Here is a 26,793-nt window from a genome sequence, read left to right as displayed (position 1 = left end):
GTCCCCATGCTGTCAAAGTCCAGGAGGCTGAGGCAGTTTTTTAAAAAAACACACCTGCCAAAGAGAAAGAGAAAGGGTTTACATTTCCAGAATTCTTCAAGCGAATCTCAGGGGAAAGGGAGGGAGGAAAAGACACTTTTGATTTTGCCACCAGGCAGATCAAACATTGTCTGAATACTTACATTTACATTTATCTTTTCACTTTTCAAAATTCCTAACCTTAGATATAAGCTGTGGCAATGTCTTAGACTGTTTTTGTAAAGATGCTCTCATGCCTGTTTTCTAAAATGCAATAACATTGTACATAGTTTTCCCTTTATTCATCACACAGTCGCAGCCCTGCCTGCTGGCCCTTGGCCATGACGCTTTATCTTCCTGATTTCCAGGAGAATTCCACGTGATGGGACCTCAGTCACCAGTCATTGCCATAGTGAGAACAGGGGCCTAGTTCCCCTGCCGCCTTAGCCCCTCCATGGATGCCCAGCACATGGAAGTCAGTTGGTTCCATGGCAACCACTCGGGCCTGGTGCACTACTACAGGGACTCCAAGGACTACCTGGAGCAGCAGCGGCCAGTGTACCATGGGAGGATGGAGCTCCTGAGGGAGAACATCACTAGAGGGCAGGTGGCCCTGAGGATCCACTCCATCTGCCCTGCAGATGAAGGGGACTACAGGTGTTTATTTGTAAGCTCCACCTACCACAGTGAAGCACGGTTCCATGTGGAGGTCACAGGTGAGCCTGTCAAACAGAAGCTCTGATTGAGTTTTTATTGATATTCTGTTTTATCAAGAGCCAGATTCATTCCATCCTGTATGGACAGAGTTGCGCAAAGCTACACAAATGCTAGATATGATGCCAAGAAAGGTAGAAATGTGAGGCTCTATTTTTGTCTTTCTTACATTTTAATAGGAATCTATTTGCATCTCCGCATGGTCAACATAATTCCAGGGAGGGAAGTGGAGGGATTCTAGCGTGCCTCGTTTCTGATGGGTCCCAGAAGCCCACAGCCTGGGCTTTCAAACCCCACAAGGAGCCACACAGAGGGAGAGAGACTCCACAACCCACCATCAGGCCTGAGTTCAGTGCACCTCACTTCCATTCACATCCAGCACGATCCTGGATGGTCTAATGTGGTGCTGCCCACCCTTGCCTTCTGGTTTACTTGGGCCCTGCATAAGTTCATGCCTTTCTGTATTGCTCCTTCTCAGATATGAACCCCAGGAAAGTGTCTGTCCTGCCAGGTGAAGGAGGAAGAAAGGGCCCAGCTTCAGTGAGAGGCTGAGCCTGGATTAGACCCCTTCACACACATCTTAAGGCCTCAAAAAGAGTTTCTGTATCTCCCTCCTCATAGGGGGCCTCATGAGAAACCAGCCGCCACCATCAGAGGGCATTGAGCCTACTGAGCTTCTGAAGCCAGGGCAGGTTGGACCTGCTCATCTCCTGTATCAAACAGGGGGCAGCCCCGATGATGCTCCACTCCCATGTCTTTCCCAAGTCAGGGCAAGTGCAACTGAGCTTTCCACTCAAGCACAAAGAGCAGGTAGAATGCTGAGGAAAACAGGTGGAACTCATGTCAGCCTCCCCTAGAGCACTATTGGCATGGGGCACTAGCAATAGCAATGGGTTCCACTGGGCTCCTTATCATGCTCTGGGTCCCCACTATGCCCAAAAGGGGTTACTGACTTTCTCGTGTTCTCTGCAGGTGGAGTGCTTGGTATTTCAGTAGCTATAGAGTTTAGAATGAAACTTTCGCAGCACGCACATGGTGAAGCCAGAATTCATGAAGGGCCAGGCCTTCCCAAATTATCACAGGCCTTCAGGGCCATCACGGTATAAATACTGGAATAGTAAGTGACAAAATGTGTTTCTAAACATGAGATGCTTCTCCAAAAAAAGGCTTCTCTGCTGCCTACTTGAGGCAGCACCCTTGGCACACCTCCAGGCAGGCTGCAATTTCCCTCATGTCCTGGTGATGACAGTGGGAACCATCACTCTGAGAACCTGCTGTTCTCTTTACTTAAGCCAGGAAAATGAAATAGCCTGTTTCGTCACCCCCTCCCAGTGAGCATGTCCTTTAGCCTGTCTAGACCAGGTGTTCTGGGTTGAGCCTCTGGGTCACACCCACTGGACTCCACACCATGCAGCATGGTGGTGGCTGCTGCACCAGGTTAGGAGGCCTCACCAGAGCCCAGCTCCAGGTGAACTGCAGGTTCTTGGATTGAGCCTGTGGCCATCTTTTCCAGAAGGCCTCAGTGTCCTTTGGTGGTCTAGGTTGTGTGGTTTCTGGCTCACATATCTTCACCTGCTCCTCCCTCCTAGAGGAGTGAAGTTTGGTTCAAGGTCAGAAATCAGTGCCTTCTGGAGATGTCATCCATTTGGGCAGCCCCAGTGTACTGTGTGTCTTAGAGAAAAGGTTCTCCCACACCTTGAGTTTAGTTAGACCCCACATGGTCCCCCATCTTTAACCATCAGTGGGTGCTGCAGGTGCAAATCTTTGCAGAACCCCAGCCTTCAGTGAATTCTGAAGCTGAGTTCTTAAAGCTAAGGCTCATCCCTATCCCACTCTTCATCCAGCTTCACAGGAGCACAGATTCATGGACTAACATCTTGGGGGAGCCACAGGCAGATGTTGAAATTCTCCTCTAGGAGATAGGAAATACCACTTAAAGCCTTGGTGTCAAGTCATATCCTCAGTCTCTTTGCACTAGCAAAAGCCATGGGTTTTCCCCCAGGATGGTCTCAGAGTTAATATCTCAGATTCTCAAAATAGGTAACACAGGGGACAGTGGCCTGACTCAGAGCACCACCTTACTCTCTTATCCCCAGAAAATCTGGCATCTTGACGCCATGTTTCTATAAAGTCCTGCTAACTGAGCTCTGTATTTTTAGAATATATGAAACACAAGCCCATCTTTATTGAACTCATGAGGACACAGCCAGTGATGAGACACAGAGGGACATGTTTTCAAGTGGAAGGGCCAGGAGGGACAAGTGGAAACTACCCTCTGTTTCCTTCACTGAGCAGCCCTGTATGCTGAGCTGTATGTTCTTATTATAGAGCCCCAGCTACTCCCTGGCTTCTCCAGCCCCTGAGCTGAGAGTGTCACCCATGTCCTAGGGAAAGGGAGCTGCTGTCCCAAGAGCTGAAGCCACTGGCTCTGCTGTGCTGCTCCATGTCAGCACAGGACATGGGGCCGCTGGGCCGAGTAGGCATTCCCCACTGCTTCTCAAACCCTCAGCTTCTGAAATGACCCTTTCCTGTTCAGACACTGAGGTCCCTGCTGTTCAGGACACCATGGGCTTGAACATTCAATCTTCACTCCAGATGCTTGTTTATGGCCCAATTAGCAAGGCCTCGGGAGGTGACATGAGAGAGTCATCAATAGACTCTCAGGGCTTCCATTAACAAATCACCACAAAGGAGTTTTCTTGAAACAACAGAAGTTGTTTATTTATCTAGATTTATTTACATTTCTGGAGGCCCCAAGGCCCCTGGGGAGAGCTTTCCTTTCTGATCCAGCTTTTGGCAGCCCAGCTGTCCCTGGGCTTGTAGCTTCACCACCCAATCTTGAACTCCACATCTGCATGGCTAATGTCCCTGTGTCCCTGGGTCTAACTTTTTTCTCTTGTTAAAAAGTTGCCAGTCATATGGGATCTGGACTCACCATAATCCAACTCAACCTAGTCTTTACCAATTATCTGAAAAGATCGTATTACCAAAGAATGTCACATTCACAGGTATTAGGGTGAGGACTTGACCATGTCTTTATAGGAAACCGAACTCAACCCACAACAGGCAGGTTGGCCCCAGTACATTTGTTTGTATCTTATTATTTCTGTTAGCTAAGATTGTGATTATTCACTAACCTGCAAACGAGCGTCCTATAGTAGAGCTTCCTACCTCAAGTGCAGGGGTGTTGGGCACAGGTCTGCCACAGCATCTGACCTGTGAGCTTCTACAGTCCATTGTTGACCTTGCACCCACCATGGCATGGACTCCTTCTTCACCACCAGGGATCATTCCCAGTCTCCCTGCACTGCAGCCACAGCTAGGCTTACCTTGCCCAGGTCTGCATGGTCCAGAGTGGTGGCTGCTAGGTGCAAACTGCTTTTCACATTTAAACCTAATTGACACTAAGTGACAGGCAAGTCCATGCCACAGTTCAGCCAGGCACATAGTGCTCCACAGCCTGTGCAGCAAGGGATGGCCACACTGATGGAGGGCCCCAACCATGTCCAGGAACATAGTGGTGAGCTCCTCTGAGAAGGGCCAGGATGGAGGCCTGGAGGCCAGATGTGGGGCTCCCACTGGGTCCTCAGCACCACCAAGGGCAGCTGCACAGGCTGCTCTTGGATTGATAAAGTGTTTGGTGTCCAGTTTTCAAAATAACCAGATAAAATGATTAGTATGGCTTCAAAGGGTGGAGAGGAAAATAAAAAAGACTATAGGGACTCGTATGTTAAATGTTGACATGGGTGATTTACTTTATTCCCCCTAAAGTCTTTTGTGGTCAGTATTTATTCATTGATTGATTGATTGATTAGTTTTAGTCCCATTCCCAGTTTACAAAGATGACCAGCAGACGTAAGTTCACACCACTTGAAGTGGCTCAGAACTTGAAGAAGCTGTGTCTGCCTCTTCACTTTCCAGGCTCGGGGTCAACCCCTCATATTCATGTTTAAACTGACGATGCTGACGGCCTGAAGCTGACCTGCACATCCACAGGGTGGTATCCAGAGCCCGAGGTACACTGGGAGGACTCTCTGGAGCAGCACATGACCCCAGCTTCAGAAACCAAGACGACAGATGGAGACGGCTTATTTGGAGTGCAAACCTCCATCATGGTGGACAAGAGCTTGAGTGCAAAAGTGTCCTGCTTCATAAGGAACCCGGTCCTCAGCTCTCAGAAGGGAGTGTGTGTCTCCTTAGCAGGTCAGTGCCCTCCGCCTCATATTCTTGAGATCTAGCCATTGAGAGAGAGGGTGTGGCTAGCAAAGGCCCACCACGGACATCCCAGAAGGATGCAGCCATCCACCAGTTTGAAACTCCTCCTACCCAGAGAGCTAGAAAAACATGTCTTCTGTCCTGTTTTATAATTCTCTCCATGGCAAAGAAATGCCATTGGTTTATTTTACAAGAATACGAATGCCTGCATGTATGAAGGCATTCAGAGAGTAAGGGAGCATTGTAGGACACTGCCAGTTCTCTCCTCTGACCATCCAGCCCACTGCCCATGGAAACCACTGCCAACAAGTGCAATGCAGTTGACATTGATGAATTGAGGGAATCCTCTCCGTGTCGTTTTCCAGCTTTGCAGATTTGGGTGAAACTGACCTTCCTGTTCCCAGTGCCCAGGTGTTAGGGAGGAGGAATGAGAGGGTCTCCCCATAGAGTGTTATGAGGTTAGCTGATGCAGTCATGCCACCAGCACAGAAAGACCCCACAGGCTCTACACCCTCCCACAGTGACTGTGCAGGCATGAAGTCTGCCCAGATGGTTCAGTGCACAGTTCTTTAATAGGAAATGTCTGGATTTGAGGTCTGCAAGTCTGCAGAGGTGCTCCTGACACCCCATCTGCTTTGGCTCCTGCAGGGTCACCTTTTGCTACCTCCTCTCTGCCCACCTGCAGGTCCACAGCAGGGCTCTGGACATTCACCCTCCTTTTCCATCCTCCTCCCTGTACCCAGCTGGATGCCACACCTGCATGTTCAGACATTAGCATCGTCCCCTCTGGGAAGCCATGCCTGAGGCATTTGTACCAAGTTTCCCACTCAGTGTGTGTGACTTTGGTCACGCTGTTCATTGTGGGAGGGTAAGCCCCTGAAGACACTGGGCTTATTTCATATTCCTCCTCCTTATTCCTCTTTTGTATTCCTCCTTCTTAGAACAGTACTAAGGAAGGACTTTGGGTCAACACTCTTTTATGCCTTAGTCTGGGAAGTCATATTTGTTTGAGAAGTTGGAATCATGAAGAAGACAAGCACTAATGTCAGAGGAGTATTTACTTTTTTAAAAAAGTATTAATCTTAATAACATAAGCTCAGAGGAGAGCAAAGGGATGGAGCCTCCTTCTCAGTGGAGAAAGGAATAGACATTTAACAGGAAATGATGAGCTGGGATTACAGCAGCAAAAATTATAGTAATACAGAGTTTTTGAAAACAAAAATGTAGAAGATAAAACAGAAAAAGAATATAGTTCTTCATATTTATGTTGGAAGCAATTACTATATAAGTAATAATTTCCCAATTGATTCATTTATAAGCCTTTTGCTAAGATTTTTGGATCAAAGTAATCCATCAACAATAGTGTCCCAAGGCCTGTTTTGAACCAAGCTTATTAACTAAAAGGTGTTGGCAGTAAAGGTCCCCTATGTAAAGTACAATAGGTGACATCAATATGCACATGCATTGTGAAGTATTGCCTTAATCAAGCTAATTAACATTCATCAACTCACATATTTACTACATTTGGTGTGTAGTTAATGATGTACTCTCTTACAGAATTTCAAGTATACAGTGCTTTATAGTTAAATAGAGTCCTTCAATGAGTGGCCTTGATGCCTCTCTTGAACCAACCCATTGTTGAAATATTTGCCCAATAGTCACTTTGAACTGCTGGCCATGGCCATTCCAGAAGAGGCCCTGAGGGAAAGTAGAATTCTGTTTCTAGAACCTTGAACAGGAAACCTGTTTGCCAAAACATCACAACCCCTCCCTGATCCTAGAGAAGCTCCCAGGACTCCTCTGTACTGTTACTAGGATCACAAATACAAATATGTAAAAGTTAATTGCATAGAGAGGCCTCGTGACAAAGTCCCTTAGGAATGACCTAGTAGGGGGGAGAAGTGGACAGAAGGAGAAACGTGGTACTTTTGAAGATATTACTTATTAAAAAATAATTACAAGTCAAAAATACAGACATGCTAATGTTAGTTAAATAATAATGGAAAGGTGGTCAATGGTGAAGAAGTCAGAAAGAAGGAATTGGTCTGGGTGTTCTGTTGTCCAGTAGAGTGATGATAGATGATGATGAAGTACACCACAGTTTTAAAAAGCTAGCAGAAAGGTTTTTGTATGTTTTCACCAAGAAGAAATACTATTTGAAGAGAGATGAATGTTAACCCAATTTGAACACTAAACACTGCATATGTGTATCAAAACTTCATATGGCACCCCATAGATATGTAGAATTTTGTGTTGATTTTAAGAATTGTTCTTAATACATAGGTGGCTGAAGAATTGGTTTTGTATCTTCACTGTGTTTAAAATGTCTTAACAAGTTTTAAAATAAATCCTCTGTGTCTCCATACCTCTGGAGTCGCACGCAGGGCAGCAGGAGTCTCTTCAGGGTCCCTGTTTCCTCGGATTACCAGGAGAGGGGCCCGGACTGGGAAACTGGGCCCTTCCTGACAGTATCCCCAGAAGGACATGTGGTCCAGGGACCCTGAGAGAGTGTCCTGTTTCTCAGAGGGCTTGTTCCCCAGATCCTGCACCTGGATGGTGGTGCTGGCCGTGCTCATCTCTGTCTTGGTCCTCACTGCAGCCATCTGTGCTGTGTTCCTGCTTGCCAGGAAAGATAAAGATGAGTGGGGACAGACCAAAGGACTGCTGTGCAAGAAAATCAGAAGTGGATGAGGGGCAGTCTTCAGAATTAAAACTGAGAAATAATAACCTGAACAGGAAACAGAATTCACCTTCACCTTCTGGCCTCCGTCTTTCTCAGTTGACAGGTTTCCTGGTTGAGGCAGCCACCTAGTCACGAGAAGTATGTGTGTGTCTGTGGGATTGTTTTCAGATCTGTCACTTAAATAGTTGCATTCAAAAACTAGAACCTCCTATGGATGTATGTGTCTGTCTGTTTGTCTATTTATCTGTCTCTCCATCCAAAGATGGCCAAAGGCTGTGGCATTTTCTCTTAGCAGAACTCCTTGGTCAGCTTTAGGGCATCTTCTCCTGTCCTCAGAGTGTCAGTGTTTTCTAACTTTGAAAGGTGCATGCTGGATCAGGCTCAGGTGACTCCTGTAGGAACAGTCACAGGATTTTGACAGATTTAAACTACACTCAGGCCAGGGCTGCATGTGCCTGCCTACCTTTTCCCAGTCTCCAAAGAAAGCATCTCCTGAGAGAATTCATTTCCATGCCCCGATTCTCACTCCAGGTGGGCAGTGCTGGGATTGAAGCCAACTGTTGGAAACCTGGGTAGCCCAGGGAACTGTTCAGGATGGGAACCAACTGCTCATCTGTGGGCAGTGAAGGGAAAACACTTCTCAGAAAGAATCACTCCCAGGAGGGCTGGAAGAAGAGCTGAGGCCTTGCCTTCCAGCATGTCCCCCAGTTTGTTGGAAGGTTTCCCTCCATCAGCATCAATGCCAGTGCTGTCCAGGCCCTGACCAGCCCTCCTGTAGGACCAGCATGTGGCTGCCTTAGACCCCTCTATTGACAGATGCTTACCCCATTGCAGTATCCTGAAGAGCCAGCTGCACAATTTACTTCCCCTACTCCTGAAAAGGGAGTACTCATACAGGGTGGACAGAAACCAGGGTGGGAAGAGATGCCTGCCCTGTGCACGTGCTGCTCTTGGGCCTCCAGCCCCTGCGAGGGACATTTGACAGAGCCCTGCCCAGAGTGTCACATGGCTTGTCCGAAAATGTGATGTTACTAATGTTGTGCAACTTTAGAAGACAGGTTACCTTCTTTTTAATATGGAGAGACGTTTGAAGGAACCAAAAATAGTATTTGGAAGCCATAAAAGAATCCAATAGAAAAATATAAGAATAATGTTGCTTATTGATCAAATAATTTGACAACATGTCTGATAATTTGGAAAAATTTTCAAAATGTACTACTTCAATGTCACCAATCATCTTTTATTCAAAATATCTCACTCAGATTACAGTCTTCACTGTTTCCCTTTTGTATTATTTTAATTCGATAATTATATTAGCTTGAACTACAGAAAAAATATCAAATAGTGTGTGTGAGTGTGTGTATCAGAGTATATATCCAAAACAATTGTTTAACTACACTGAATAAGCTCTTTCCTTAAGATACATTGTTTTGGGTCCACATATGCACTCTTTCAGCTCAAACAAAATTAAACTCAAAAGTGTGTGGAATGGGCTTATCACATTGATTGACCATATAAAGAGGGAAAAGGAATATATACTCTTATTAAGTTGATTCTACATAAATCAAATTTGAAGAAAGTATAGAAAGTGGTTAAATGTAGAGAGTGTAACTACATAATATTTGTCTAAATTAAACATTTTTTTAGAATGAAAGAGATCCCTGTTAGTATTCATACCAAAAATGAAATAAAATGAGGACAGACTGGGGTCTCCCAAATTGTTTTCTATCACCTCTCTACTCAGGAAGGGCTTCTGGTTTTGGGGGTAGAGTAGCTGGGCACAGGTTTGAGGGAACCCCACAAAGTGTATCTTATTATGTATCCCTTTGATTTGGGAGTCACACACATGCATTACCTATTGAAAACAATCAGAAATAAAACTTAGAGAATAAAAAAAAAGAATGATTTGAGCCAGGTGTGGTGGTGCACAACTGTGGTCCCAGCTTGGCAGGCTAAGGATGGAGGATGGCTCCACCAACCTGGCAACACAGTGAGACCCTCAAGTCAAAAATGACTGATTTATCAAGGAATGTCTATATTCATGCTGAAATGTGGGCATTTATCCATTAGTGTGCATTAATTGAGAAGCATCCATGTGTCAAGGTGTCTGGAGAAGTCAAGGGCACAGGCGGCACAGGTGTGACTCTAGTTCCCTTGGGGAAGTAACATTTCCCACTTTCTAAATTCCCTGGTGGCTGGTGTGAGGTCCAGTCCAGGGATGCTGCAGTGGTTAGGACCTGGTCTGGTAACCACTAGGGCCTATTGTGTTTTTCTTGGTCCCCAGGGTTGTACAACAGAAAGGCGGTCAGACTCCTTAGCTGGGCTAATGGGAGGACCTTAAGTCACTGAGGGTGTGAGGTGGTTCTCACACCACCCATTGCTAGTTCCCTTGAGAAGTTTGCTAAAGAGGGAGTGGGTCTGGGTCCTCCTCCTCCTTCTGTGTCCTGCACATTGCTAATGGGATTTAAAATGCTGCAGTCTTGGTGAAAAGCAGCCTGGCATTTTCTCAAAAAGCTGTGCACAGAATTATCCTAGGACTAAGCACCCCCTCAGGTGTGTGCCCACAGAGTCAACAACAGGGGTCACCAGCCCTTGAGTGTCCATTGTGGCATTACTCACAAGAGCAACAGGCATCAACATCCCAGGCATCCATGGTCATATGAATGGATGAACAAATATTGCATAGATTCAGACACAAAAAACAAGTTCTGTTATATTCTCTAATAGAGAAAAACTTTCAAAATACTACATAGAAAAATAAGCCAAACATAAACAGACAAACAGTGTATGGCTCATTAATATGCAACATTGTCAGATGTGAGTTCCCAGAAGGAAGAAGTGGATTAGGGAATAGCTGGAGCTGGGGTGGAGGCATGGGATCCTCTGCCTAATGCTTAGGTTCCATTTGGTGTGAAGCAGAGCCTGGAAGCCAAGGTGAGGAAGGCACAGCTGTGGAATAGAGCTGTTGCCACTGAGCCACTCACTTCACAATGGTTAAAGCACTAAAGAGTCTGCACCAGAGCAGGCAAAGTTGCTTTCCTCATAACATTGGGTTTGGAGGTAAAAGACCTGAACTCCACTCCTGGATTAAAGTGTTGCTTTTTTTTTTTCTGTTGCCCCCCCCCCCTTTTTTCCTGCACCCTGCTCTCTATAGTTGGGGAAGACAGGAATGTGGACATTTCTGGGTTCCTTCAACTACAGATAGGAACTCTGTGGGGACCTGATATCTAACTGGATCTGCAGAGCTCTTGTGAGCTGAAAGGCAGCTCCCCCAGGCCCCAGTGAGTCTTACCAATCAATCCATCTTTCTTTTCTTTTCTTAGGTCTACTCAAGACAAAGCACGGTGAGTTGGCATAGTTTTAACTCACAGAACCTCACCCCCCCATTAGGTCTCTGGAACACATTGTCCAGCATGAGAAGGTGTGGGAAGTGGGAGAGCTCAGAAAGTTCCAAGGAACTCAGGCCATCCGTGTTAGCAGCAGATCAGGGAAAAGCATAGGTGAGGACGGGCCACCTGCCCAGCTTAACATGCCTGTGTGCACACTTCCAGCAACATCTCCAAGGGGCAGCTTGCTTTGGTAGTTCCAGAGAATCACCATACCACACTGCCTAGCAAGTCTTCTATGAGGACCCCATAGAGCATAGGCTTTCCAACTTGGGGGTGCCACAGGTTCAGCTATTAAAGTGCAGAGATCTGAGCCCTATGCCAACTTCTGGTTCAGCAGGTCCAGGCTGGTCCTAAAAATGAGGACTCTATAAGCTAATGTGTGATGCTGACACTGCAGGGCCAGGGACCAGATAGTTTAGGAAGATATTGAGAAGCATTTAAACATCAGAGTTTAAAGTCGATGTATTAAAACTCGATGTAGGAGAATAGTCCAAGGTTGAGGAATGGGTCAAATCCAGCAAGAAGACAAGCAGTTACCAAGTGTGTCCACACCTGGGTCTTACCTACCTGTGGGCCTTACAAGTAGAGAAGAAGATGTAAGAATGAGAAATAGACTGAGATTTATTTCTGAGAGGAAGACAATTTATTCTGCTTTGATTTTAAAATCAAAAGAGCCATTTTGGAAACTCCAGTTTCACTCACTTGGTCTATTTGGACCAGGTAAGTGCACCTACTTTATTCCAAGGATTACAATTAAGATGCTACAAGCTGAAGATGAGGACCTTAGGTCCTGCTGCTGTTGCAAAGACGTCCCTGGCAGAGCAGGCTGGCCCTGGGGGAGGCACTAGGCTTACAGGGTAAAGCAGTTCTGAGGGAATTAGAGAGGGGCAGCACTGCCCTGTGTCCTAGTCCAGGGTTCTGGAGGGCAGATGCTGAGCTTGATCAGAAAAGCAGGTCTCCAGGTCTCCAGAGCAGGCAGAGATTCCCAACAGAGTTGAGGTGCAAGTGTGATCTCTGCAGGCCACTTCTCAGGTGAAGAGCCCCTCCAGGTGAGTAAACGTGGGTAACAATCATTGATACTACCTGAGCTTAGAAGCACAATGTTGGAGGTAAATCTCCTTTGTGTCTTGACCATTCCTCTACCTCCAACTAGTTAATAATATCAGAGAAATTATCCTTCAGACAGTTTAAAATTATTTAAAAAGAAATGCCTAATGCCTGTGGCAGTGTTTCCCCCAGAGAGCCCCATAACCCAGAGAACTCTCCTGTACCATAACCCATAACTCTCTCCTGTACCACAGTGGGCACCCAGAGAAGGGGTGAGGGAGAGGGTGCTCAGGCAAACCCATCTGACCCATCCCAATCTGACATGGATGGAATCACTAGCTGAGATCATCTGTCCCTGTCAACTCTGAGCATAGCCACATCTCTGAGCTCATACACATCGAAAACGTAAATCCCAACTTACACAAGTCATAAACTTTGGTGGCCTGTGGAATAATGAACTGTCAGGATTTTACTGCCCAGGGCCAAGTACCTTTTAACTTGGGCACATATTTGTTTTTAAGATAAGCTCAAGGGACACATGGTAAGTCATAAATTCCTCTCTCCTAAAGTATTTGGCTACAATTTAAAGGCCAGGTGATTTCGAAGGACAGATTTGAGGACGGAAATATCAATAAATATCAATGGGGAGTTTGGGATTCTTACTATCCCTAATGAGCTTGATCAAGCATCCCTTTGCTTTGTTGGATTATTATCTCTGTTATTCCTTCCAGGTTGTAAATATGACTTTGATTCTGAGGAATAAAGAAACTGGTTGTAGAAACTGGGCAAAATGCTCAAGGAAAGGTTGCAGTAAATCCATAAAATCCTAGAAAAGGAGCCAATCTGAAAACACTCCCCCCCCCCCCCGTCCTCCATGGAGAGCTCTACCAATGCCTGCTGTTACCACTTCTTATTTCTTGCTCATTATTTTGCTGGTTTTGTTTGCTTACTCCTTTCCCTGGGTTTGAGAAGAAGGAAGGCTCCCTAATTGTATGTGAAGTGCCTTCTTTGCATTTGCCTCTCTGTGCCTGGAGGATCCTTTCTAATCCTCTGGGGTTTAGAATCCTTCCCTGTGCCCACACACCAATAACCAAAGAATGATTGCTCTTTATCATCACCAAGTCACACCCTATGAAGTGCTCAAGGACAACAACATCTTTGCAATGCCCAGGATTTTTTCCAGTTGTGGCCCTGGAGATGGACTGGCTGGTCCAGGGCATCCTGACTCTTTCCACTCTTTCCACACCTACTCCTTCCCAGGGCCTGAGACCCTGTCCCTGTCCCTTATTGCTCAGGTCTCACAGAAGAACCAGATGAGTTCTTTGAGGAATATCTTACAGGGAGCCCCACAGAAAAAAGCAGAAACCTGAGGCAGTGGTGGACACAAGACACAGGTCCCTGGTCGCACCCCACTTGGCTGACACATGTAGCTGCAGCCCTTCTCTATCAGCCTCTCCACAGTGCTTTGCAAGTCTCAGAAAACCACCTGGGGATGATGAGGAAACACATCTCAGCATCTCTTCTGCCTCGTCCTCATTCTTATCTCATATCTGGCTAATCTTTTACAAAGTCAGGGCTTGAAAGAATCGAGTCAAGATTGCTTCTCTAGCAAGTCTCCCAGACTTTGATAGCTATGGACTCATCTTTGTTTATTACTTATCTCATTTCATACAGAACAGCTAATTAAGCAGAAAGGTGAGTACGATTTCTTTACATTTTGGAGGCAAACATACTGTGGAAAAATGTTTGATATATTAAAGTTATGTTACAATTAATTTAGGCATAATAATCATCAATTATTTTAAAGTGTATTTATGTCATTTATCTGCTGAAATTATCATGAAATTATCATTGATAATATTATGAATTGTAGTCACACAGACATTTTAATTTTAAGATTATCACATTGAAGCATATTCACTGTGAATATCTCAGCTTATTAAATGATTTTATTTTTTTTAAGACCACATAAAGCATAACCCTAATACTAACCATAACCCTAAACCTGGATGCATATTCTTGGTTGGCCTTTTCTATGATTGTTTCTAGATGAATACATCAACAACAAAATTCTGATTAATTTTCACCTTGATTTTTCTTGTGAATCAGTTTTAAATTTTTCCCTTAATATTATTTTTGCTTTATTATGTTGGGAAATACTAACCAAATGTATCAGAATCAACTCTGAACATTTTTAAAGTTTTTTTTTGATCTTATGTAATAAAATTTTAAAAAGAAAATATCTGAAACTATTGACCCATTTATCCATATTTTAATGATTTTTCTCACAATATATTTTAATTTAATTTATTTTCTTGTCTCTTTCAACCTTGTTATTTTTAGCTTTGTTGAGGTATCAGGACAAATAAAGCTTGCGTATATTCCAGCTGTACAAGGTGGTGTACACCTATAGAGCTGTAGTTCTCCCTGCTATATCAACATGTCATGGCTAATGTTCTTCTCTGTCTCTCCACATAGTTTTGAGTTCAAGTCCATATTAGTCTAGATGACTCGGTTCTTTCTTAGTTTACTGGCATGAGACGGTTTCCTTCACTTCACTTTGGGTGTATCTGTCCTTATGGGTGAAGTGATTTTCCTGTTGTTTGTGTACAGCTGCGACTTGTTTCCAATGCCTCCAGCCAGTCTGTCTTCTAATAAGAGGATTCAATCCCCTTGTACTCAGGCAGTCAATGGCAACAGGGCTTGCTACTGCCATGGGCCTGTTTTCTTACCCATTTATCCCTTTTCTCCTCCTAGCATCTGTGATTAAATGATTTTCTCCCACAGTATCCTAACTCCTCACTGTTCGATTTTTGTGCATCTCTTATAAGTTTTGCTTTGTGGTCCCTGTGAGGCTTACAGAAAACATAGTTTTAACAAACTATTTTAAGCAAACAGGAACATAAATGACCACAAAGAAATGAACTGGGCAGAATGAAACTCAACATCTTAACTCCATTAACCAACACACCTCTTGAAAGCATATGTCACAATTTTTATCTTTTTATATTATGTGTCCCTTGACCATTTGCTGTGGCTAGGCCCTTACTTTTAATCTGTGTCTTGGCTTCGTGTTAAGACTATAGAGGAATTCCACACATGGTTACCATGTCTGCACACTGTCAACACAGACCTCGGGGTCCCTGGTCACACCCCACTTGGCTGACACATGTAGCTGCAGCCCTTCTCCATCAGCCTCTCCATACATCTCAAGTGTGTTGATTTTTCCTGGTGATCTTTCCTTTGGAGTTATCATTTGCTGGGGCCCCTGAAGAGCTATTCCTGTTTGGGAATAGCCACCTCACTGCTTGTGAGGAAAGATGGGGTCTGGTGCCTCCTACTTCTCCATCTGGCCAGTGTCTCTCACTAACATATTTGCCCTCTTCTAGGTTTTTGGACTTGCTTTTTTCCCATCTGGAACTTGTGTGTCCTCAGTCACCTCCAGGTTAGCCCTGCCTTCCCTCCAGGAGAGTGGCGACTCTTTGTTCCCCCTGGGGTGGGACAGAGCCCTCCCTGGGATCCCATTATCTTCATTGCCCTGTCACCTTACATATTGGTCTGTACAGGTGACAAGGTGGGGCTACCTCTCCTTCACTGCTAGACCTGGTGGCCTGCTGAGTTACTGGCCCTTGGCTGACATATAACTAACTGTTGAGTGGAAGAATGAATCTTTTTTTTTTTTGAGGCAGATATTGATTAGCATGTTTTTGAATCTATAGACATATTTAAGGAGAAATGACATATAATCGATCACTTAATGTTTCTCAAAATTATTTTGTGTCTGGCTGATGAATTTCATGGAATGATTTTTAAAATTCATTTTTAAAGTGATTATTGATTTATATATTTTTATTCATTCTGTTTAGTTATACATGACAGTAGAGTGTATTTTGACATATTACACATACATGGAGAATAACTGCCCATTCTTGTGGTTGTATATGATTTGGAATTTCACTGGTCATGTGTTCATATATGAACATAGGAAAGTGATGACTGTCTAATTCATTTTACTGCCTTTCCAGTCCTCTCTCCCCTCCCTCCCACCCACTAATCATGGCCCTTCTCCCACCCCTGCCTACTGTGAGTCAGCAACTGCATATTGGAGAGAACACTAGATCTTTGGTTTGGGGGTATTGGCTTATTTCAATTAGCATGATAGCCTCCAGTTCCATTCATCAAATCAGATAGGATAAGAGAAATATGAAATCCATTCTGTTTATTAATCTCAGGTTTGAATACTCTGTAACACCTAATTTTTCATATAATCTGTTATTCCTGGCAATAAATATTTTATAGTGACTTGGTCGTACATTGGTATGAGCAATTTGGTACGTGCATTTGTCAAGCTTCCTCTGGGCCACAGAAAGTCCCATCTGAACAGTCAGGTCAGGAGCTGCTTAGAAACGCACCTGCCCATGGGGGACCAGCCAGACTGTACAGGACCTAAGAAGGAAGAAGTGGTGGTTCCAAAGGGAGTCTTTAAGTTGTCCATCTTGCCATAAAGGGACATATTGGGACTGGCCAGTGGTTGCAAGGGCACCGAAGATTACCTTTAAGAATGTCAACAGAGAGCCAGGCAGATGAATGGAAGAGCAGGGAATGGAAGAGCCAGGTGTGGGGGTGCACACCTATAACCCCAGAAGCTCAGGAGACTGGGGCAGGAGGATCTCGAGTTCAAAGCCAGCCTCAGCAAAAGCGAGGCACTAACCAAGTCAGTGAGACCACATCTCTAAATAAAATACAAACTAGGACTGAACATGTGGCACAATGGTTACATGCCCCTGATTTCAAGCACCAGTACCCATAAAGAAGAAGAAGAAATTAGAGAAGGAGGAGGAGGAGGAGGAGGAGGAGGAGGGGGAGATCAGTACAGAGATGTCCTCTGCTGAGTCAGGGTCCTCTTTTTTCTCTTTTCAAATCTGCACCTGACCTGTCTTCAGTGCTTTTGTGCTGGGTAAATCAGAGGCTTTGAGGAGATGTGAGAAGATGTCCCCTGGGTGCAGAGTGGGAGGCTGCACTTCCTAGACAAATTATGACCCCAGATCTCTACTAATAAAAGGTTCTGGAAGCCTTTCTGAAGGACTTAGAGTGAGATAAAATGAGAGTGATTCCTGCCTAAAGCAAGTGGGTTGTATGTCTTTCTATAGCCAGCAGCAAAGGTGTAAGTGACCGTGTGTTATGTGGCTGCATTTGGTCAAATGCTTAACTGCTGTTTTGAGAAAACATGAACTAGGTACTACGAAACAGAGATCATTATTGTGACGCTTCGGAAGAAGCTTCTGAGGATCTGTTTACCCTTGATGTCTGAAATACTCCAAATGTGAGGCAGATGAATGGAAGAGTAGGGAAATTCCAGACACCTTCAACTCTTTATGTAGGAGAATCAGCACAAGGTGGAGCCTGAGGTAAGGTCCAGCCTGGAAGACCCCAGGCTTCAGGACGGCTAAAGAGCCAGGACCTTAAAACACTAAGATGTGCATCTGGAAACACTCTTGCTGTTTCTGGAGCTCCCTAAGACATGTTGTTTACGTAGAATGCAAAAGGCATCCTCCTTCTTGGTCCTCAGAATGAAGCAAGCCCTTCTGGAAACACTATCCAGGGCAGGCTCTGCCCTGAGTTTTTTTATTTGCTCCTGGTCACTTGACAGGTCTTCTCCTCTTTAATGCTTTGGTGATGAGTTGAGTACCTGAAAGTTAGTTCAGGATGTAGAGTTTGTGACTAATTGTTGCCTGTTTTCTCAGCAGGAGAACCTCACCCAAAACTTTAAGGCATAAAGGGAAACTTTTTAATATTCTGTTCCATATAAATATATTCAAAGTTTAAAAAGTGTTTTTCAGTTTGTGTTATGATTTCTTACTCAGGTAATATGAGTTCCTCTCTGTGTCACACACACTAGAACACCCAGCTTTGGTCTCAGGTTCTCTGTTGTCAAATGGAGACCAAATCCTGGGATGGACTGTCTGTGGTTAAGAACAAGAGGAAATTTGTTAATATTGTTTTTTTGTGCTTTTTCATATATAGAAGAAATAGAACAAGAGAAAGGTAAGTGACATTTATTTTTGACCTATGCAGTAGTTTAACATACACAATTGATATTTGTGATTGTTGCAACAAAACCAAAATCCATTAGCAATTCCTTTAGTCACCTAAAAATAATGTTTGGGGACAATTAAACCAATATCATGGTAATTTGAAAGGTCCCCATTGAGCATTCATAGAAGGTAGACAGTCCTCAGCAGGGATGGGGGAAGGCGTGGTGTGGGGCTTCAGCCCTTCCACCTCCCTCGCACCCCACAGTGATGATGAGTGACTCCTCCCACAGCAAGAGGAGTGAGCCCATGGGTCCTGCTGAGGAGGGGCCAGCCAGGCCAAGGAGCTGAAGAGCAGGGACAGGGAGTGAGAGGCAGTGATGAGGAAGGAGAGGGCTGGCAGCAGGGACCTCCACAAGCACTGCTGTCCAGAGTGTGCCATCAGGTGGCCTGCTCAGAGGAGAAGGACATCAGTCCTGGGACTCTCTTTCCCAAGCCCAGGCAGAGCCAAGCCCAGGCAGCCAGCACGCAGATCTCGTTCCAGGAGAGAATGTTACCCGAATGCTGGCCAAGAATTGAGAGGCCAAACGAATCTGCGCTCAAGTGGTGCTGCGCATGTCACATTTTCTTGAGGGCAGAGAATGCATTATACGGTTAGGTGGGAGGTTTTCTGGAAGAAAGCTAAGAAGGAATCCACTCAGAGACGCTCCAATAAGCAAACAGCCTAGAAGTCAGCCGATTATTTGATATTCAGTATTTGGTATTAAAATTCACAAATCAGATTTATTCCTGAGCCATTATACAAATCTAACAGTGCCTAATCTATTGAATAAAAACTGTTTCATTGAAGGAAATAAATTCTGTGTGATTTCTGTGGTTCCTTTTAATTTATTTATCCATTCATTAATGCTGGGTTCACATAGGAGATAAATAAGTGGTGATTAGACTTTAATGTGTATTAATGGGGTCTGAAATCAGACTGTCCTGTTTAAAATTATTTAATTTTAAGGTTTCCAAGATCTTGCAGAAGTTTTTTAATCTCACTCAGCTGCATTTTTCATTTGCAATTTACCTATGATGATGCTATGGAGGTGATATCATTCACACTCAAGATTAAAATTGTGCATATTTAAACACCTGAACACATATTACAGATAATGTTATTCTTACTACTACCAGAATCATAGCTATTAAATTCCAGAGAAAGCATGATTTTATCTGCTTTACAAAATTCTGAGATCCCATGAAATCAAAATGAATCTATGGCGTCTATTTAATCCTCACTCAATTATTTCTGTGAAATAATAAATTAGCTTAAAAATTAGTTTAAATTATCACGTAGGCAACAATGTATCCTGGGCCTGAATATTCTCCTCTTACATGCTCACTGCTCTTTCACTGACAGAGCTGGTCTAAGGCCCAATATATTCATAAAGTATTTCACTACATTGAGCCTCACATGACCAGGGATTGTTGACCTGTGCATGGTGATAATGAGTCAAGGGTCATCAGTTAGGTGAATTTGCATTTTTACCCATGTCAGCTAATTTTTTTCCACTTGTTTGTTTTTCAGCTGCACTACTGGAGAAATTTGGTAAGTTTTAGTTCGCCATTGCATACTGAAACCCACCATTTTGTTTTAGGAAGATAAATCTCTTGATGTGCTCATGAATATGATGATTTCACCATTATCCAGGAAATGGTCGCAGAAAGACTAAATTCATGAACCTGAGAGAAGTAGGAATCTAGTCCTTAAATTATGTTGGGTTCTAGAGAGAGAGAGTTTTTTCTTTGTCCACTCCAGTGTCCATTGCCCCAAGTCTCTGTAACACTGTTTTGCTCTACCAAGTCCACACTCCATCCAAATGCAGCCTACCACTGCACACACACACAGCCAAGTGCCCTGCCATTGCTCATCCTAGAGCCACAGAATGGTCATTGTCTCTGGAGGGACTTGGCCTGCTCCACTGCACACAGTGCCACTGCCAAGACTCACAGCCCCACTAGAGGAGACAAGCCATAGGGTCCCAAATGGAAGAGGCTCTGCCTGTTCCTAGGGACTCTGAGCTTCAAAACTTACCAAAAATATCCTGCTTCTGCTTGGGATGGCTGTGTGGGTGCCATTCCCAGGGGTGAGGAGCCTGCTCCTGGGCTTGTGCCATGGGCTGTCAGCTCTCCCAAAGGGGGCTCTCCATGCTGCCAACACACAGAGATTTGTGTGAAAGCAAAGAAACAAGAACAGCATGGTGGGACTGTTTCAAAGCATCCCACACTGCCACCTCCCCTTAGGCACCAGACAAAATGCCACCAGGTTTGCCAGGAGTTGTTCACAATGGTATTTGCAAAGTTGTCCCTGCTTCATCTGACTTTAGAGGAAACTCAGAGGCAGATTCTCTGCCTAGCAAAATCTTCTTCCATAAGGTAAGCTGCTAAGTACAGCAGTGCTTCAAATGGGCCTGTGCAAAGAAACCCCTCATTGGATTTAGGATGACTTCAGACATATCCTGTTCTTTAAGCCTTTATTTATTTGTTTGTTTATGTTTTCCAATAATTGTGACCAACTCATTCATACAGGGTAAATTAATACTTGATTTTAATTAAAATAAAATCAAATGCATTTTTTTGGTTTTAGTACCAAGGACGGAACCCAGGGGTGCCTAACCACTGAGCCACATTCCCAGTCTTTATGCTTTATTTTAAGACAGCCTCTCGCAAAGTTTCTTGAGGCCTCCCTAAGTTGCTGAGCCTGGCTTTGAACTTGCTATCCTCTTGCCTCTCCCTCCAAAACCACTGGGATAACAGGTGTGCACTACTGTGCCAGGCTCAAATGCATTTTTAAAACAATGCGAACAAACTGCCCTTGTATAAGGAAAAGAAAAGCATCATGCATGGAAGAAGAAAAGCTCATAACTATAGTTTATGTTACTTAAATTGGTCATATTATATTAATCTGTTTTATGCTCCTATAATAGAATTCCAGAGACTGGTGTTTCATATGTATCTTGATTTATTTAAAGCACAGATTTACTTCTTACAGTGGTCCAAGGTCATGGCACCAGCATCCTGTAAGGGCCAACTTACTGCATCATTTCATGGTGGAAGGTGGAAAGGCAGAAGAGTTCATGTGCAGCATAGAAAGGGGAAGGTGCTCTCCCACTCCTTTATCAGGAACACTCCCAAGAGAACCAGCCCACACCATGATCCTGGCACTAACTCCTTCATGAGGACGGTTATCCCATTACAGAATTACCCAGTAATAGTTCTGTCTTCCAACACAGCTGCATAGCAGATTATTTCTTCCACATGCACTTCCATGGACATTCAGACCACAGCTTTCCATGGTGGAAATTTCTGGTCCCCCACATCTATGTCATTCTCCAATGCAAAATATATTTATTCCATTTCAATATCCTCAAAGTCCTAATTTTTTCTATCACCAAAGGAAAAGTCTAAGGACCAGAGTCTCCTCTGAATCAGACACAGGGAAGTCTCCAGGTGTGAGTCACATGGGGACAATTCTTCTCTAGCCCAAGCCTGTGAAATAAGCAATGTTCATGATTCCAAATATAAGGAAAGACATGGGACAGGTATACTTTTTTCCAGTTATTATATAAGAGGAAAAAAGGAACAAAGGAGTAACAGATACCAAGCCTAAAACTTCACGGATAAGATAACATCTAGCTGGGCACAGTGGTGCATGCCTGTAATCCTAGCAGCTCAGGATGCTGAGAAAGGAGGGTTGTGAGTTCAAAGTAAGCCTCAGCAACTTAGCAAGGCATTACGCAACTCAGTGAGACCGTGACTAGAAACAAAATAGAAAATAGGGTTGGTGATGTGGCTCAGTGTTTGATGGCCCCTTACTTCAATTTCTGGTACCAAATAGTAATAATAAATAATAATAAAAACAACAACAACAACAACAACAACATTAAGATTTAAAGCTGGAAGATAACATAATTTCTACTGCAGATTGATGGAGCATATTGATGGGCTTCCTCATGCCATTATCTTCATGTGTCTATTATTGTGCTTTGATTTTCTCTGTCCTACCTCTACCCTGGCTTCTCCTTCCTTCTCTTCCCCCTCCAGAATACTTCTTCTTCTACTTTCAGCTCATCTTTTTACATACAAGGCATTAAGATCTTTTTTTTCTCCACATACTCACCATGATGCTTTGCTCTGTCTCGATCACAGCCATTCTAACTGGGGTGAAATGGTTTCTCATGGTGGTATTGACCTGCAGTTACTGATGGCTAATGATATTGAATGGTTTTTTATTTTGTTTTTGTTTCAAAAAACTTGAAAAGGAACTTTGATCATCTACTCTGGAAAGATGTGGGGACCCATGTCCTTAGCCCTGTCTTCAGGGCTGACAAGGACTTTGAGGGTTTACAGAAAGGGGACTGAGGTCCAGTGTGAAGAGCTCACACAGCTGGAGGCTTTGCACAGCTGCCAATACAGAAAGTCTTGGTCAGGTGTGCCCTGCCCATCCTTATCTCAGGCTGGTCCCACAGGGCCTTGTCCAATAAGGAAGTTGCTGTTGCCTGAGCTGGGGAAGATGGGGTGGACTCCACTCTTCACATGAGGTCCATCCATCATCTCTTTGTCCTGGAATTCAGGATGACTTTGGAGCAAAGAAGGTTGGTGTAAAATGCAAGCAGAGAAGCTGAATCTTTAGTCCCCCTTTTAGCCCCCCACAGACATTTACAGGACAAAGTAAAGAATCTTAGTCTTTGTCACCATCTTTCCTGTCCGCTGCCCATTCCTCAGTCCTGAGGGACCTCGAGTGTTGGCCAGTCTGGTCAGCAGGTTTCTTGTCCCAGTGCTAAACTGGTCTTTAAACAATAGCTGGAACATAAAAGCAAAAAGGATCAGAAGTTAAGCCTGAAAGTAGAAGCACCATGATAAATTATAAAGCGGAATACAAGTGAGCCAAAGTCTGAAGTTGCCAGTTAGGCTTCTCTCTCCTTTTAAATGGTTCCAAAAATATGGGCTACTAAAAATATATAGTTGGGATCATATTTTCTTGTCTTTGTCTAAGTACAGGGCCCCCTGTCCAAGCTATTTGCTTCACCTTCTCTGTGCAGGAATCTGGTGGAAGGGCTTTGGTGCCAGGCAACCATCCGTGAGAACCCTTTCTCAGTGACTTGGGGGCTTTACTTAACTTCTGCTAGAGCTTCCGCAACTGCACTCAGTATCACATTAAAAGGGCTTCTGTCTTCCTCTCAAGTCTACCTGCATCCCTGTTGTCTGACTTTTCATTCCTTCTCGAGTTATTACATTGTTGAACTTCCCAGCTGAGTGTTCAAGACCAAGTAGGTGATGCCTGTGCTGACCCCTCTCCTTCTATTGCTCAGTAAGCTGAGACTTTTCAGGCCTACCCTTAGAAACTTTTGAGAAGCCTCTTGGCCCCTTCAGTCTCTTCCTCTACTAGTTGTGTCATCTGCCAGAATGGGTCAAAGTCTTGCTGACCACATGGGGCTTGCCTTGAACTGTTAGGGACATTTTCCTCCCCAAAGACACTCCTCTGCAAAATGTTTGCAGATAGCTTCCTGGCCTCCAGGGTCCTCTTGGTCCCCCCCTGACTGGTAGGGTAGGTGACTCACTCAAGTGCGAAGCCCTTAGAAAGGGTCTTGGTTGACCTTGTAAAGCAAGACCAAAAATATTTGTTATTTTTCTTGGCCTTTATAATCTCACAGATGAGAAATATAAATAATATTTTCTTGTGTGTCTGCTTTGATTCAAATTAAGAAAAAAAAAATTAAATCCATAACAGAAAAGACTAGGCCACTAGTCATTATTTACAAAAATAAATAATATTCAGGCATTAAACTATGCTTGTTACTTTCATGGAAAATATGAAATAAAGTTTAAATGAACATAAAAGATGATGAAGTGGCATTTTTGGATGGTCTTTTTTGCTGTTATGAATTAAAATATAAGTAAAAGTATTTTAACATTTTGTATCTAACTATTGAAAATGTAATAGGATTGATTCTCTCTCTCTCTCTCTCTCTCTCTCTCTCTCTCTCTCTCTCTCTCTTCCCTCCCTCTCCCTCTCCCTCTCTCCCTTTTCCTCTCTAATAACATGAATACATACTAAACAAAAATAATTGTCATGAAGAGCAATGAACCAGTGCATGGCAATTTCTGACACTAGATCTAAGGAGCAGATTAAGTGACCTCCAGGGAAGACGAGCTCTGGCTCTCTGTGTGCCCTGCATGTGTTCTGGGCAGCCGGCCCATGCAGTCCTGAGTCCAGAGATGCCCTGTGTGGTCTGAGGCAGCTAGTTTCTTCAATCTCTGAGCCCAGAGATATGTTCCACATATCCAGTAATGCCACACAAGTCATATAAAATTAAAGCTAAGGATTAAATGTCTCAGAATTTTGTAAATTAATATCTTTCTATTTGTTTTAGATAAAATTAACAAAGAGCTTTGTAAGTCCTGTGTCTCTATCAAAAGGTAAATTATAAATGTGTCCTGTGACCACTTAGAACACTTACCTCTTCCTATTTACTATTGCAGAAGAAAGAAAATTCCTTGGAGAACAGGGTAAGTGAAGCCAGGATTCCCAATTGATGTGCCATGTGCCATTACCTAAAACAGCCCTGTCCTTCCCTGTCACTCAGTAAACCTTGAATGTCTTCATCAATTGCAGGTCTGAATAAAATTCGAAAATTTGCAGGTAAGTGCAAAGTGATTACTCTGTGGGGAATTCTGACTTTGTGCTTGCAATGCCATTTGCAGTTCCATCAGTCCCTCTGTGAAAAAAGAGAAGTGTTTTCCCTCCCCATCTCTAGCACACATTTGAACTGTCAACATAGTCTGATTCGGGGCTTACGTTCTGTCCAATGAGCACCAATTTGCTGACTGGGAAAGGTTTTGTTTTAGAAAAGACCACAGTGCATTAGCTGTGCAAACAGAGGTAGCATGGTGTCACCTGATCTGAAATAACTTTCTAGGTAAGTGAGAAATCAGTCCTCTCTCTGTCCTGACCTCAGCAATTCCACAGCCACAAGACTGTCTAGATCAAGCGGACTGGTGAGATGGGCTGGTTTCCTTTTCTCTCTTCTCCTGAAGTCTCAGAGCCCTCATGCCTCTCAGGTTCCCCTGATCAACCTGCACAAACACCACCATTTCTCCTTTTAGAAAAGAGAAGGTGGTGAGGGCTGCCTCTGTGGATCCAGTCCCTGCCACCCCCACCATGGGTACCCTCTCATCTGTCAACCCTCCACAAGGAGCTGCCTCTGAACATGCCCTCTCAACTGTCTGCCTTGCCCTCTACTTTGTCCAGAGGCCTAATTCCTGAAGACAGGCTCTGGTGGGGCCTCCCTCCCTCTGAGTGCTGCCTTTCTAGCTGGGTCCTCTGCCTGCTCACATGCCCACCTCCCGCTGCTTGGGCCCTCAGTCACGCTCTGTCTCTCCGCTCTGCATGTAAGGGCCTCCACAGCCACCTCTATCCCTTTGCATCCACCCAGGTGGGCAGGGTAGACCTTGCTTAAATATTGATGAACTATCCTGAGATGTGTACTGTCGATACCTATGTCAAGGCCCTAACCATGGTCGTCCCAACCTATCACCAGTTCCTTTGGAACCTGTGATGAAACACTCATGTCTGTTGTAGAGATGAAATAGTTCAGGGATAGTTCACACTGAGTCAGAACCATTTTGTGTTTGGATGTGGAATGGCCTCATGGGAAATAGCATACGGATCCTGTCCTTACTTATGGAAAGAACCTCAAGTGTGACCTGTTTTTGCCTTGTCTTACAATCTGGATGGTTCTAGTAGAAGTTCTACCATTAATTCTCCTTCCTTCTGCAGAAGACATAATACTGGATAAAGACACGGCTCACCTTTACCTTGCCGTGTCACCTGATGGAAAGTGTGTGAAATCCGTGACCAAAAAGCAGGATGTGCCCGACAAACCTGAGCGATTTGATACAATGCCAGCTGTGCTGGGTTGGAACCGTTTCTCCAGTGGCAGCCACTACTGGGAAGTGGAAGTAGCAGGGAACAGCAAGTGGACCGTCGGGGTCTGTGTGGAATCAGTGAACCACAAAGGACAGTACATCTCTGCTAAGACCCAGAGCGGGTTCTGGACCCTGTGCCTGAAAGATGGCACATACAAGGGCCTTTCTGTCTCCCACCACGTTTTCCAGGTCACAGGACCCCTCCTGAGGGTGGGCATTTTTTTTGCAGTATAAGGAAGGGTTGATCTCGTTCTACAATGTGACTGAATGTACCATTCTCCACACTTTCAAAAGCAAGTTCACTGAGCCCCTGAGGCAGTACTTCTACCCCGAGCCTGCTGGTGAGAAAAGTACAAATGGCCTTACCATTGTCAAGGTAAAGGCCACAGAACCCGCTGTCTCTCTCTAGAGCGTAGTGGTTATGTCCACATGGTTCATAATGACAGTCTAGGTTGCCATTCCCAGAGCAGAGAGCTGCAAGCCACAAGAAGCCAGGCTCCCTGCAGACATTTGGGAAGACTCAGGATGCCTTCAGGTGCTCCGGCTGCTGTCCCTCCCCCACTTAATGAATGTGCTTCCTTCCATCCCCTTCCCTGCAGAAAGACAAAGCTCTGCCATCCTTCTTAGACTCTGAAAGTGCTTCAGGACTGTCCTTGGTAGGTCACTGTCACATTGCCTAATGTGCTTTACCAGCTGACAGACTGTTTCTGTATGAGCAGGA

At 44.4% G+C, this 26,793-nt stretch overlaps 1 protein-coding gene across 1 annotated transcript; it reads left to right on the top strand.

Moving 5' to 3' along the window:
• Positions 1-472: 472 nt before the first annotated feature.
• Positions 473-26,306, top strand: LOC144372220 (butyrophilin subfamily 1 member A1-like). Its single transcript, XM_078035594.1, has 7 exons — positions 473-734; positions 1,354-1,542; positions 4,729-4,935; positions 18,091-18,111; positions 19,672-19,692; positions 24,760-24,786; positions 25,924-26,306. The coding sequence occupies exons 1-7, from the start codon at positions 473-475 to the stop codon at positions 26,304-26,306; spliced, it is 1,110 nt and encodes a 369-aa protein (XP_077891720.1).
• Positions 26,307-26,793: the final 487 nt, after the last annotated feature.

The sequence above is a fragment of the Ictidomys tridecemlineatus genome (assembly GCF_052094955.1).
Source record: "Ictidomys tridecemlineatus isolate mIctTri1 chromosome 1 unlocalized genomic scaffold, mIctTri1.hap1 SUPER_1_unloc_7, whole genome shotgun sequence".
In the NCBI taxonomy this organism is placed as follows: domain Eukaryota; kingdom Metazoa; phylum Chordata; class Mammalia; order Rodentia; family Sciuridae; genus Ictidomys; species Ictidomys tridecemlineatus.
Note: the sequence above shows the minus strand (reverse complement) of the source record. Positions and strands in the feature narration are given on the sequence as shown.

What these genes read in the sequence shown, in the direction of transcription:
- LOC144372220 (XM_078035594.1), top strand. Translation starts at nt 473, where the DNA reads ATGGATGCCCAGCACATGGAAGTCAGTTGGTTCCATGGCAACCACTCG. An exon ending in TGCACTACTGGAGAAATTTG is followed by an intron (nt 19,693 to 24,759) that starts GTAAGTTTTAGT and finishes CATCAATTGCAG; the next exon opens with GTCTGAATAAAATTCGAAAA. An exon ending in TAAAATTCGAAAATTTGCAG is followed by an intron (nt 24,787 to 25,923) that starts GTAAGTGCAAAG and finishes TTCCTTCTGCAG; the next exon opens with AAGACATAATACTGGATAAA.